Raw genomic sequence first — 12,293 nt, forward strand, 5'->3', positions numbered from 1 at the left:
CAGGAAGCTCCACAGCTCTGACCCACCAAAATAAAGCCCACAGGTTCAGCTCCTCTGTTACCTGAAAGTACAAAAGAGCTTGAGCCCATGCTAGATACTCAGGGTTCAGTCCATTTGCCCAAGTGTTAAATGCCAAGTTGAGATGCCAAGGGAATTTCACCATGGCAGCAGGTCTTTCATAGCCCCTGCATCAGATTTTCTTACCACTGGAGGGTATTTTGAATACTCTGGTGCACCCAAATTGCCTCTAGACACCTACATTTGCACAGATGAATCCTGCTACTGGACCATTAGGCCCTCAGGACAACTTCCACTGCAAGTATAGGGAGACAATTGCTGTGGGCAGCAGACAGCCCAAAGTGCCCACCACTCTCTTGAACTTGCCCATCAGGGCATCAGTCACAACCTTTTCTGCAGACACCTATAAGCAGCCCTCTGCTTCCTTTTTTGGCAGCTGTGCAACCATTAGATATCTGTTGTGGCACAAGCCAAATATCTCCAAAAATGACGGCATTTATTAGTGAGCTGCAACATAAGATTTAGTGGTATCAGGCTAGAAAAGCAAAGTCCATGCTTGAGTGTGTAATTTTAGCACAACGTTTCTGCATTGCCCAAACATCCTTGGTTAGTTCCTCTTGCTCTGGTTCAGCTGCATGTCACTGCAGTCACTTAGCACCTTTCTTTGCTGCCTGAGAATCCAGTCAGGCTGTTTGCATAGAAGCTTCACCCAGAACTTGTTAAAAATTAAAGAGTGGGCCAGTGATTTCAGGTCTAATTCTGAGGTAGCTCTATGCTTACACTTTGGTCCTGATTAACTATGCATGTCCACAGCAACATTCCTTGCCCAAGCCATCTTGTTTTTGCATCCTCTGTTTCAGCCAGGAAATGAACTTCTTTACAGCTAATGCATCAATCTCAAAGACAGGAGACTTGTCTTTTTCGTATTTGCAAAATACGTCATTTTTCTTCCCAAGCTGCACTATGAACAATGCCACAGAACCACAAACCTGGATCTGGCTCTGAGATGCCTGCTCTGGTGGGTTTCTCCTAGACATCATTGTTCCTGATAGCTCTTCATTCAACCTGCAGGGGAAGATGGCTGGACCTGGAAACTCCCCTACCTATTCCCTGTACAACCTACACCAGGCTTTTACTATTGGGAAGTTCTTCCAAGTGTCCGAACTGAAATCTTCCTGCTGCAATCCAACTACAGTATTTTGCGTTATCTTCACCATGGATACGGAAATTAAAAGTGTCTTCTTCTCTAAAGGTGAAGGTGTCTTTTTCTTTTTCAGAAATATTTAGTGTTTCTGAAGACCACCAAGCTGCTTCTTCTCCATGTTCTTGCACTGGAGCCAAAGTGACCTAATTTCCTCAGTCTTATTAGCTGTATTATCTAGAACTGCAACCATTTTTGCTGCTGTCCTTTGGCTGTATCCAGTAGGTCTTGCCTTGACTTGCCTTTGGTTGGACATGCTCTCCACCGTACTAAGAACATTCTGATTGGGACCCCAAGATACTGAGAGAACATTACATTAAAAAGGCTCACAGCAAGACAATAAAAGCATTATTAGTGAGAGTCAATGATCATCATTACTCTTCTCAATGACTCTCTTGTATCAATTTCCACACAACTGTGGCCCATCACCTGTCCTGGTAGAGGAAGTGCTCTACAGATTCCCAGAGTGGAATCTGCTCTACTGGTATGTTCCTGCAGGGCACTTTCACATTGCTACAATAGAACCCCAGCTAGGACCGTGCCAGCCCAACAGCATAAGTAGAAAGTCATAGCACTGGTACGATAATATGTGAGGAGAGCAGACTAAAGAGAATGAGCTTCTCATTCTCCTATTACTCATTAATTTCTTGTACAGATACTTCTCAAGTTTCATTCCTAAAGCATCCCTCTCCCCTCTGTAGTCACCTAGTTTTGATATTGCAAACAGTTTTTTATTCCCAAGGTGGAACTCACAGCCATTTCTAAGTAGCTACAAGTTTTCAAATCCTCCTATTACCTGAGCTCAAATTTCCTCTATTCTGCGTTCCTTCACAGTATCACCCTCTACCTCCTCAACAGCAGCTGGAACCCTTCTCAGCTCAGAATCCAGTCACCATATCAACTCCTCCTGATTGTTGGGGCCAGTGGAAGATATCAGCCTTAAGACTACAGTGTCAAAAACCCAGTTTCTTGTCTTCACCAGTCAAACAATACATGACTCGATTTATAAACACAAAAAAAAAAGAGAAAAAAAATAAAAAGGGGAATGAACAGCATCAAATCCAATACAAGTCAGTTTTGGGAGAGCATAAAAATACCTCAGCTCCCTCAGACTTTGACTTTGTGGTTTATCTTATTATTCAATACTCGATGTTTCAGATTCTCTGGTCTCACTTTGCATAGTGCTTTCACCCGTGAATTCCTCTAGATAAGTCTGAGAAAGGAGTTATCAGTTAGTGCAGCTGACTGCAGCAAAATTGGCAAAAATTAGATTAAAGTAGTTTTTAAAGGAAAATGTAGGGTGGGTCAGACCCACAAACAAGAAATAAAATCTCCATGAATGTCTGGTGGTAAAATAGGTACAAGTGTGGGTCAGGGAAGGGAACACAGCAACCTAGTGACAATGCAAAGGTGGAGGGGGGGGAGGTGAAAGCAAAAGAAAGGAGTTCAAATATAGCAACTTCAAAAATAGTTGCCCTTGCAAAATAACTGAGGTGAAAGCAGGGATCCAATTGGTGGAAGAAGCCGCCATCACATGCAGTTATTGCCAGAGCAATGCACACAGTGGGACTTCGCAGCCTCTTCGCAAGCTGGATTGCTATGTGCAGGCTTGCTCTGTGCTGCTTCTGCAGAGAGCCGAAGATTGAAAACCTTGGCAGCACAGTATCACCCCAAACAGATGGCATTTTAGGGATCCTGTGTCTTCCACAGCCAAGGCTACATGCACATGCTGGGACCACACTGCCTTTCTGCTGATCCAAGCATTATGGAAATACCAAGCCTTTGGAGCCCCTCAGGGGTCAGACCATCACATGTGGACAGAGTCCACTCACCACCACAAAACCAGGTGTCTTCTGGGTCTTCCAAGTGTGTGAGCATTATGCAGCCTATGTGCAGCTTCTCCACCCAGAAGGTAACACTAAAGCTTTAAAATTTGCTCAGGAGACATTTGGCAGGCTACAGGCTTCAAGTCAGTCACAGGGTTAGGAGTTCCTCAAGCTTGACCAGAGAAGATCATTCGTAGTGGGAACACTGAGCTTCACTAGTTGGGGACAAAAGCTTCTTGCACAGCCCTAGTATTAGTATGTGTGATAGTAGATGAGCAGAGTCCTATCTGTTGCCCTATGGATCTTATCGACAGTGCACTTAACTTTTGCTTGCCTGCATGTAGAGAATGGAGATCATCTCTTTATCCCAGTATCAAATTGTGCTATGCATTCCACCCTTGGAAGACAGCTTCCTTGGAAGCTAAACACAATGGGGCAAAAGGCACCTACTGAATAATTCCAGGCAAGCACAGAACAGAAATTAGTGAGGCAGAAAGATGCCATTTAGTACATTTATGTTTATATCATTAGAAGTGTAGATGTTCATTCAGAGGAAGAAAATTAACTGATGAAAAAGACCTTGAGAGGAGAGGTGGCAGCTAAGTACAAAGGAGTTTGAAATCTGTTTTGTTTGCACATGAGACAGCTGGTTAACAAATTATGAAACACACTGAGAAATTCAGAGGATGTAGTTTGATGGGGGAGCAATTCCATTTTACATTAATTTTCACTAAGAAAGGCAGGTCAGAGCCTTCTATGTTCCGAGCACTAATAGTAGCCAACCTGCTTCAGCACCTTGTATGCGGGTACCAGCAATGGGGCAGTAGGGTAAAACCCTGCACAAGTCCAGCAAACCTCCCAGATGCTCCAGGGGCCAGATTTTCATCCAAGTAATTAGAAAAGCCTAGTCATTATATCAGAGCAATTTCTTAAGCACTTCTGTAGGCATGGAGGCAAAGCAAAAAGAAGGGAACTCAAGACAGTATGTGGGGCATCTCAGCACCATCCCAGAGGTGGGAGATAACACCTTCCTTTAGCCTTCTGCAGAAAGCTGCCTCCCATCTGCAAATGGACTACAGCAGAGGAATGAAAGCTGTAGCAACCCCTTGTGGGTCCCAGGGCACTAGAGCAGGTACACCTGAAGCAAGCAAGCCTGTTGGGCTACCAGGACCCAGGGGAATTTTTACCTTGAAGAGCCAAACGCCTGGGAGAAGCAGGGCTTCTGAAGTAAAAATGCCTGGGAAGATACAACTAGCCAAATATTTATCAAGTATACGTATGCACATACTACTTCAAATGTCACGGTCGCTAGGCATAGCAACGAAAGGGGGAGGAGGACTACTGTATTTTCTTTTAATCCTGTAGATTCTTCCCCCCCCCCCCCTCCCCCAGCAATTCAGCCTTGACCATTCAGATGAAGAAGGCCAGCTCACTCAGGCTGACAAATCCTGGTGGCAGGGCCATTGTCTTTTATTTGACTGCAGAGTGCCAAGTACTTTTATGGCACCATATAAATAATAAATAAAAATATTCATTGCTTCCCTCTCTGCTTACTTATACTGACTGAGAAGCAGGACAATCCTTTGCTCTCCCTGACTTCCTTCCCCCTTATGCAACTCGCCAAAGATGGCTTTTTCCAGACTGCCAAACAATTAGCACAGAAGCAACCAAAATTGCCCAGAGCCTCGAATGGGTTAGCTCCAAGAGCCAGTTAAAGGGAAGATGAAAAGGAAGAGTCAGTGGTGGCCAAGGTCTGGGAAAAGCCAGGACCATGTGGTGGGGAGAATGCAAAAGCTGCAAGCTAAGAACAGTGCCACGGCCCCTTTACCAGCATCCCTCATCCAGTGACTCCCACCTGTGCCACCAGCAAAGCCCAAGGGGTTGCATCTCTCCTTTTCCAACAGGATGAATTAAGCCTACAGTCTGACTCTGAGTATCCCCTTCCCTTGTATCTCACCTGCTTAAGTTCTCAACTAAACTGCATTTTAACTGACACTAATCCTGAAGTGTCCCATTACAAGTTTTTACTGCCATTAAATGCCTCCAGATCAGCAGAAGAGAATCCTGAGAGACTGAGTCAAGGCTAAAACGTATTGTACCCTCCTCACCGCTCTGCACTACACAGCCCTGAGCTTAAAAAAAAGAGGGAAAATGACAAAGAAAGTAGTACTGAAGTGGGGCAGGGGAGAAAAAGCATGCTTGAAAAAACACTGACTTTAAACATTTATAGCCTTAAAATTACAGAATTACTTTTTAGCCCACAAGCACAGTGATTTGTTCCAAGGATCTCAGAAAGCATAACATCATGCCAATCTGAAGAGTGCTGAATGACTAAATCTACAATAAATGTAGCCATCTACAACTGTAAAAAGTTATCTAAGATCATATTTAAGTACACAATAAATCTAAGTCACCAGTTAGAAAGTTCTGTTACTAACATAATGAGATGCTGCAGCTCTTTCAATAGCTATTTATTAATGTGAAGACTTTAGCATAATATGTAATTACACAAACATATTCTGCACTGTATAGTATTTGTAAATAGTTCATGCTATAGTAACTGGTGATTTACAAAGAGGTGCAGAGAAACCATCAGATTTTAAGACATAAAATTTCAGACTATCAGAAAATATCAGAGATACTTGAATTTTCTGCACTTCACTATGAACCAATGTTTGTTATATTAAGCACTAATGTTATATGCAAAGGTCATATTTAAGCAAAAGACTACACACAGTTCGACTTATTTACAGGAAGATGTACCCACAACGAAGCACTGCAGAAAGAAATTCAGCTCTGCCCCATGACATAAGGTTTTGAGACTTAATTACTTTTGACGGTTGTTGGTCAAGCAGCGTACACTGGACTTCATGCATTTTGAAAAAGGTTTTGATCTATCACTAGAGGACAGAGTTGAAATTGGCATGATCTTACTTCTGGGCAGCTAACTCATATCTTTACAAAGGTGTCCTTACAATAAAAGTCACACTGCTGTTGAAAGGAATTCTTACTTTCTGCTTTTGGACACCATCACATAAAACTTCCTTTGCATTGTGCAGAAATGTGTGAAAGTACCACAGATGTCTGTTGATAGCAAATGCACAATCCCATGAAAGATTTGTTCTGCCTTCAAGCCATCTGGTTAGACAACCTTCCTCTTACAGACCTTACAAGGTACAAGAGTAACCCCCACTTCTGGTCCCCTTACAAAATTACTAGCTGATAGATGTAGCCTTTCTGCATTTTTCCTAGAGTTCTCCAGAACAGGTATTTGTTATACAAAAGCTGCAAGCTCAGAAAAGCATGTGCATAATAGCCTATTGACTTTCATGTAGCCACTCATGAGCACAAAGTTAAGCACATGCTTAAGTGTCCTGCATATCTGGATCCTTGGATAACTTGGATCTAATGTGCCGTAGAGTACAATGTGAGAAACAATTCATTTTTCAATTTCATGGCCAAGCATCTATTACTGCAGAAATACAGCAGATTCTTTTTTGCAGGATTTTTGGTGTGACTCTTGATTTGCATCAACTTTGTTTCATTCACCTCAGAATAATATGTTGTTTTGTCTTCCAATTATTTCCTTCTGTCCTTTCCCCTTGTAACAGAAAGAAAAAAAAAAAACAAAATCACCCTTTTTCTTAATGTAGGTCAATTTTATGAGTAGAGACTTCAGAAAATAACAGGTCAAAAATACATGTTAGAAATATCAGTGTTTTGTTTCAAGTATACTAAAATGAGCTACTTTGACAAATATCAAGATTTCCACTGCCTTTTCACTCTATTCCCAGTCATGGTTTATCTGAACCTGAGACACTCCAGAATATTTTTCAATAAAAATATTGGCCAGCTTTAATTTTTTATAAAAGCATATTTATTAAAAAAAAATAGCTAACCTGTGTTGCATAGAAACAGGCCCTTTGTCTCAGCATTTCATTAACATCTTAAAAACCAAATAAGTCAAACACATGAAATTTCAGCAATTTGTATTAATTTGCAAGCATGCAGAAATCCATTTCTCTCCTTTTTATGTCAATTACAAAATTACCATTTTGCTTCTTTGGCATTTCCAACTAATTTATAGGCACAGATACTACTTTTTTATTATTAACCTACTGCATTCTAAACTACTTAAATGCCTTGCTGGCTGTCCACATTTGCTTTTATTCATTACTACTGTATATGAATGGAAATCACATCTAGTTATTATATTATTTCACACATTAGTTCATTTTATATAATCTTTCCTATATTTACTGCCTTCGTTAGACTGAAATACCACAGGCGCTTGTTTCTCTAATGTGTCTGAAGCTCTCCTGTTAATGGAAATTGGGTTATGTCTCCTGATTACAGTCAGATGAAATCCAGACCCAGAAGCCGACTGAAGTATTCTACGACAGGCCACCTTACCAGCAGGGCTTTCACAGAGGGTTGGAGTCATAGCAGCCCCCAGTGTGGACCCCAGATGGATACAGCCCAGGGCCATATGCAAATATGCTCTGGCAGGGCATGCTGGTGCTACAGCCAAGGGCAGAGCTCCAGCCAGGGAGCTGATCTGGCCAGCACAGTTCTGCCCCTGCCAGGACCCCATCCAGCCACTTCACTGCACAAGGTTGACCCGCAAAGGTGGCTGGTACTGGTTTGGCATCCACGCAGGAGAGCAGTTCAGCCAGTGCTGCTCTTGGAAAGGAGTGGGTTTCTCCTTCCTGAAACTGCCCACAGCTGCACCAGCATTAAGAGCCACAGCTTAATGATTTAGCATCTGCAAAGGTTAACATGGAGGAATTAAAGCCATCATGAGGTGGGTTCTGGGTCAGCTCTGGCACCAGTTTTGGGTCAGCTGAGCACTCAGCAGAGTGAGCATCATCTGGGCCAGAGAAAGAGTGGCAGAGATCACTAAGCTCTGCACAGGGAGCTTCAAAACCACCCTCAATCCAGCCTATTACCCTGGCACAGAGGTATCCACTCTAGCCCAGCTCATACAGACCTGCTCAGGTATCCACACAGCAGGGACATGACGTTAGTCATTGTCTTGCATGTCATTAAGAAGTAAATGCTGGGGCACAGCCAAGACATCATCCAAGTCCTTAGACAGCTGGAGTGTTTCAACCTGCTTTTCTGGGGAAGCAGCAGGTGGAGAGCAGTAGGCATCTCTCAGAACAGCTCTTTCCAGGCAAGGCCCAAGGATGAGGGTCTAAGGAGACCCTCAGGGTGGCTGTCTCAGGATGTAGCCAGCCTGACCTTGACAAGCATTCCCCAGCCAGGCACAGTAATGGATTTTGCGAGTGCATCTGGCATTTTGGCTGCTGTACAGTGCCAGTGGGACACCTTCCCCAGGTACTGTCATGCTACAAAGACATTTGCAAGCAGATCTGGGTCTAGGCAAATAGAACAATATCCCTTAAAATAACTACCCCTTTGCCTATCAACTTGAATTACATCTTCTGCTGACTTCTTGTTTTGGACACAGGACACAGTTGCCCTTGCCAGCTGATGTAGCAGGCTGGGAGGTTGATCTACTTCACTTCTGCTGCAGAGACCAGATCACACATTGGAATTAAAAAATACAGAAAGATATAGTCTTTCCTCTTGGCCACTGGCATTGGTCAGTGACTGGCTAGTTTAAGCAGGCAGGAAAAGGTAGATGGAGCAGAGCACACCTCCATCTCCCCTGCATGTGCCTGCACCCTGGCCAAGCAGTGCATTGCCTGGGGGTGAGTGAGTTCTAAGTATTATGTGGCCTTTGGAAGAGGGAAAAGAGGAGATTCAGAAGAGTGAATTACTCCTAAACGACAGCATCTTGAAGTGTTGCAACACATTCTGCAGGGCCCTCCACAAGTTCAGAGAGCAGAAACCCATGAGCCCAGTAGATCAAGCTCATTCACTCACATTTTTTGGATGAAGTTAGTCCCACCTGTCTTTATTCTCCAGAGGCAGCAATTGGCCTTCATTTTTACCAGCCAATTTTCATCTGATTCCAGATACTCTGGTAGATTGTAATTTTACCCAGATGCTGTACTTGCACTAGCAGCTGTGTTTGAGGCATACTGCAACAACCTGAGTATGTACTGTGACCTTTCACTTCCCCAAGAAAGCAAGCACATATACTTTAGGATACCAAAAGCAAACACAGGAACTTTGGCAAAGAAAAGTAGAAGAAAATGACCTCAATCTAACACACACAGGTAGTCCTACAGTGAAATCGACTAAAATAGGCCCAGAAACTTGTATCCAAAGGCTTTGTGAAGCTCCAGGAGTTACCACTTTCAATTGATATTTCATGCACATATCTCTGCAGGTATGAAGAATATCTTGAAAAAACATGAGAATGAAAGCGTGATTCTCTCCATGAGCCTAGGCACACCCTGAAACAATAGATCACAGGTATGAGCTATCCAATTTAGCTCAGACAGTTGAAAACCTAATGATGACAAGCTAATGTTAACTCTGATAGGGCTGGATGGTTTCGAACAGTGTCTTTCAGCCTGAGGGAGTCCACAGCTTCTAAGGAGTCTCAGCAACAACCTCTACCTGGCAGAAAAGCATCTTCCCCTCCACCTCCTCCTCAACACAGCACAGTGCAAATCTGGAGACAGCGTGAAACAAATTGAGGTTGAAATTAAAACATGTAACAGGAGAACCTGTGCCTGGATTGTATTATTGTATGTACTGTATTGTATTGCATGAATTGTATTATTTCCTGTATCATATTTCATTCCAAGAAAAAACAACAAAAAGGGGGGTTAGGGGGGAACCTCTTAAAAATTCATCCACTACAGAATTTCCAGCCTGCTGCACAAGACACTGTATACACAGGGGGCCTGGCCACAGTTTATTTCTAGACTGTCATGGGGGACACATGAGACAGTAACTATAACCAGTCCAGCAGCAGCAAACTGACTTTTGCAGTTCTCTTGCTGCTATCCCTGTGACAGGAATGCGTGCGACATACTGCTATTTGGTTGCCCTACAATGGCATGACCCCTTAAGCAGCCCCAGTGTTTGAGTAACAAATTCAATATGAGAAATCAACCCTCACAATATTCAATCCCTTGTGAGTAACCTCACTACATAACAAAAATAAAGCAGGGCTCAAAGCTACAGACCCTGATGAGCCAGCCAGTGCTATGCTGCATGCATGAGCAATCTTTTCAAAATCCTCAGTGTGCAAAGCCCAGCAAAAGCAAATGCTCTGCAAGGACAAAATGCCGTGCATCTAAGCAAGGCAGTGAAACACACTCTGAGGAGGAAACAATTTCTTGTGCTAAGCTTCCAAAGGCCTTGAAAAAAAATGACAGTATAACTTCAAATGCAAGTAACAGTAAATCATCAAAGCCATGCTGATTTACCCCCATGGGCAGAACTTGTCCCCAGAATAAACTAACAGATCATATTTGCTAGGCTAATGGCCAGTGTTCCTACAAAAACAAATTATTTCATCCAGAAAAAACAGGTTACAGACATTATATACATCATCTCCAAAGTTCCATTAATTCATTTCTTGCTGACGATCAAAGTGTGGTTTGGGATCATGCAAGTAAGCACAGTTCAGCTCTGCTGAATTCATTCCTGAAGTGTTTAAAACATGACAAAATGCAACTGAATACCAACAAAGAGCAGTTGTGCTATTTAAACTAGGGACTAAAGCTACAATACTCTGAAAAAAACTGAGTATTTGCCCAATAAAAGCAAAGAGGAGAGGGGAGAGAGGGTATAAGAGAGCCTCTTCTGTGGAAAAAGCTGCTTTGAGGGTTTGGGTGGATCCATTACCTTTTTGTCGCTCAAGCCAGACACCTGATCCACGTATTCTTCTTGGATCATGAAGGCAGCCAGGTTGGCAGTGTAGCTGGCCAGAAAGATGACAGCGAAGAAGGCCCACACTGACACCATGATCTTGCTAGTGGTGCCCTTGGGATTCTGCACTGGCACAGAGTTGTTGAATACCAGCCCCCACAGCAGCCAGATAGCTTTGCCAATGGTGAAAGAGGGACCTCCTGGCTCTAGAGTGATTGAGAAACATGAATCCCACAGTGAGCATCTCAAAGTAAGTGGTCTGCATTTCTATTCACATGCACATCTTGACTTCTGAGTTAAGAGCACTACCTATTCCCACATGGGAGATGAATGTCTGTGGCTGCGTACCGCTATGTTCATGACACCATACCTCAGCAAAGTGTGAACCTAAAAAATGAATTTTTAAAAAATGTCCTCAGGTTTCCATATTGCTTCTGTCCCAAAGATTTCCTCTGAAACATTATAAAAGTTTTTTTTTTTTTTTTGTATGAGATTGGAGTCTCTAAAAGCCCAAACATTCCATTTCAGTTCAAGTGTTGTCACCAAAAATAGTTTTCTCAGAAAAATTCTATCCTTGTTTCTAGCTATTCAACAGCAATTTTGTCCTTGAACTTCCAGCATACACCTGTGCAAAACATGACCTTCACTGTATTTGTACAAGAGCAAGGCAGAGCACCATCTGAAATAATAGGGCTCTACAAATACCTCTGCATGATGGTTTCATTACCCAGTCTGTTGAAGATACACAACCCAGAGAAAAAGCACAGCTCCCTCTCCACAGGTTGTGTGTCCAAGGTATATAATGGTGACACAAACTCTGGTCTAAATCAGGAAAATCAGCAGCTCTGCCCCAGGCAGTCCAGGAGCAGATCCAGTGTTTTAAAAGCTGCTATTTTTCCCTTATTCATTTTTCAGCACGGAAGCTCACTCATACCACAAAAGTCATGAGCTCAGGAAGCACCAGGTTTGAAAACAGGTGAAATCCTGCCTGTCTCCCAGCAGTCTCATATCCCTGGAATATTCTGGTTCCATTAGTGGGAACCCAAATCAAAATTTGCTCAACTTGAGCACAAGAAGATCTGTCAGCAAGACTGCTGATGCAATCCCTCCAAGGTTTCTGCTTCAGACCCTGAGAAGACCCTCTTAGGACAAGAGCTCTCTGGCACAGTTCTGTCACTTTTCCAATGATGCCAACCTGGCTCTGCAACCTTCTGGGTTAGCATGCCATGTTCTATCTCCTCTCTTGGGTAAGCTGACTGGTGCTTAGTGCTGCTGCTGTGGTTACGGTTGGGTCCAGCAGAGGAACAAAAAGGAAGAAAGTTTTGACATTCCTCTCCAAACCCTTGAGCAGTGAATAGCATAGATCACCTGAAAGCACTAACTAGTTTACTCTAAATATGACTACAAGGTGCAAGGTGCTCATTTTTCACCCTGGGAACTGCACACCAAGT

At 43.1% G+C, this 12,293-nt stretch overlaps 1 protein-coding gene across 1 annotated transcript in view; it reads right to left on the reverse strand.

Moving 5' to 3' along the window:
- Positions 1-12,293, reverse strand: part of GRIN2B (glutamate ionotropic receptor NMDA type subunit 2B) — a 216,511-nt gene that overhangs the window by 16,207 nt on the left and 188,011 nt on the right. Inside the window, exon 11 of the mRNA XM_062624161.1 lies at positions 10,819-11,048. Within this exon, the coding sequence (XP_062480145.1) occupies positions 10,819-11,048 (230 nt within the window). The remainder of the gene's footprint in view (positions 1-10,818; positions 11,049-12,293) is intronic.

The sequence above is a fragment of the Pezoporus occidentalis genome, unplaced genomic scaffold (assembly GCF_034315485.1).
Source record: "Pezoporus occidentalis ecotype Australia unplaced genomic scaffold, CSIRO_AGI_Poc_V1 ctg263, whole genome shotgun sequence".
Lineage (NCBI taxonomy): Eukaryota > Metazoa > Chordata > Aves > Psittaciformes > Psittacidae > Pezoporus > Pezoporus occidentalis.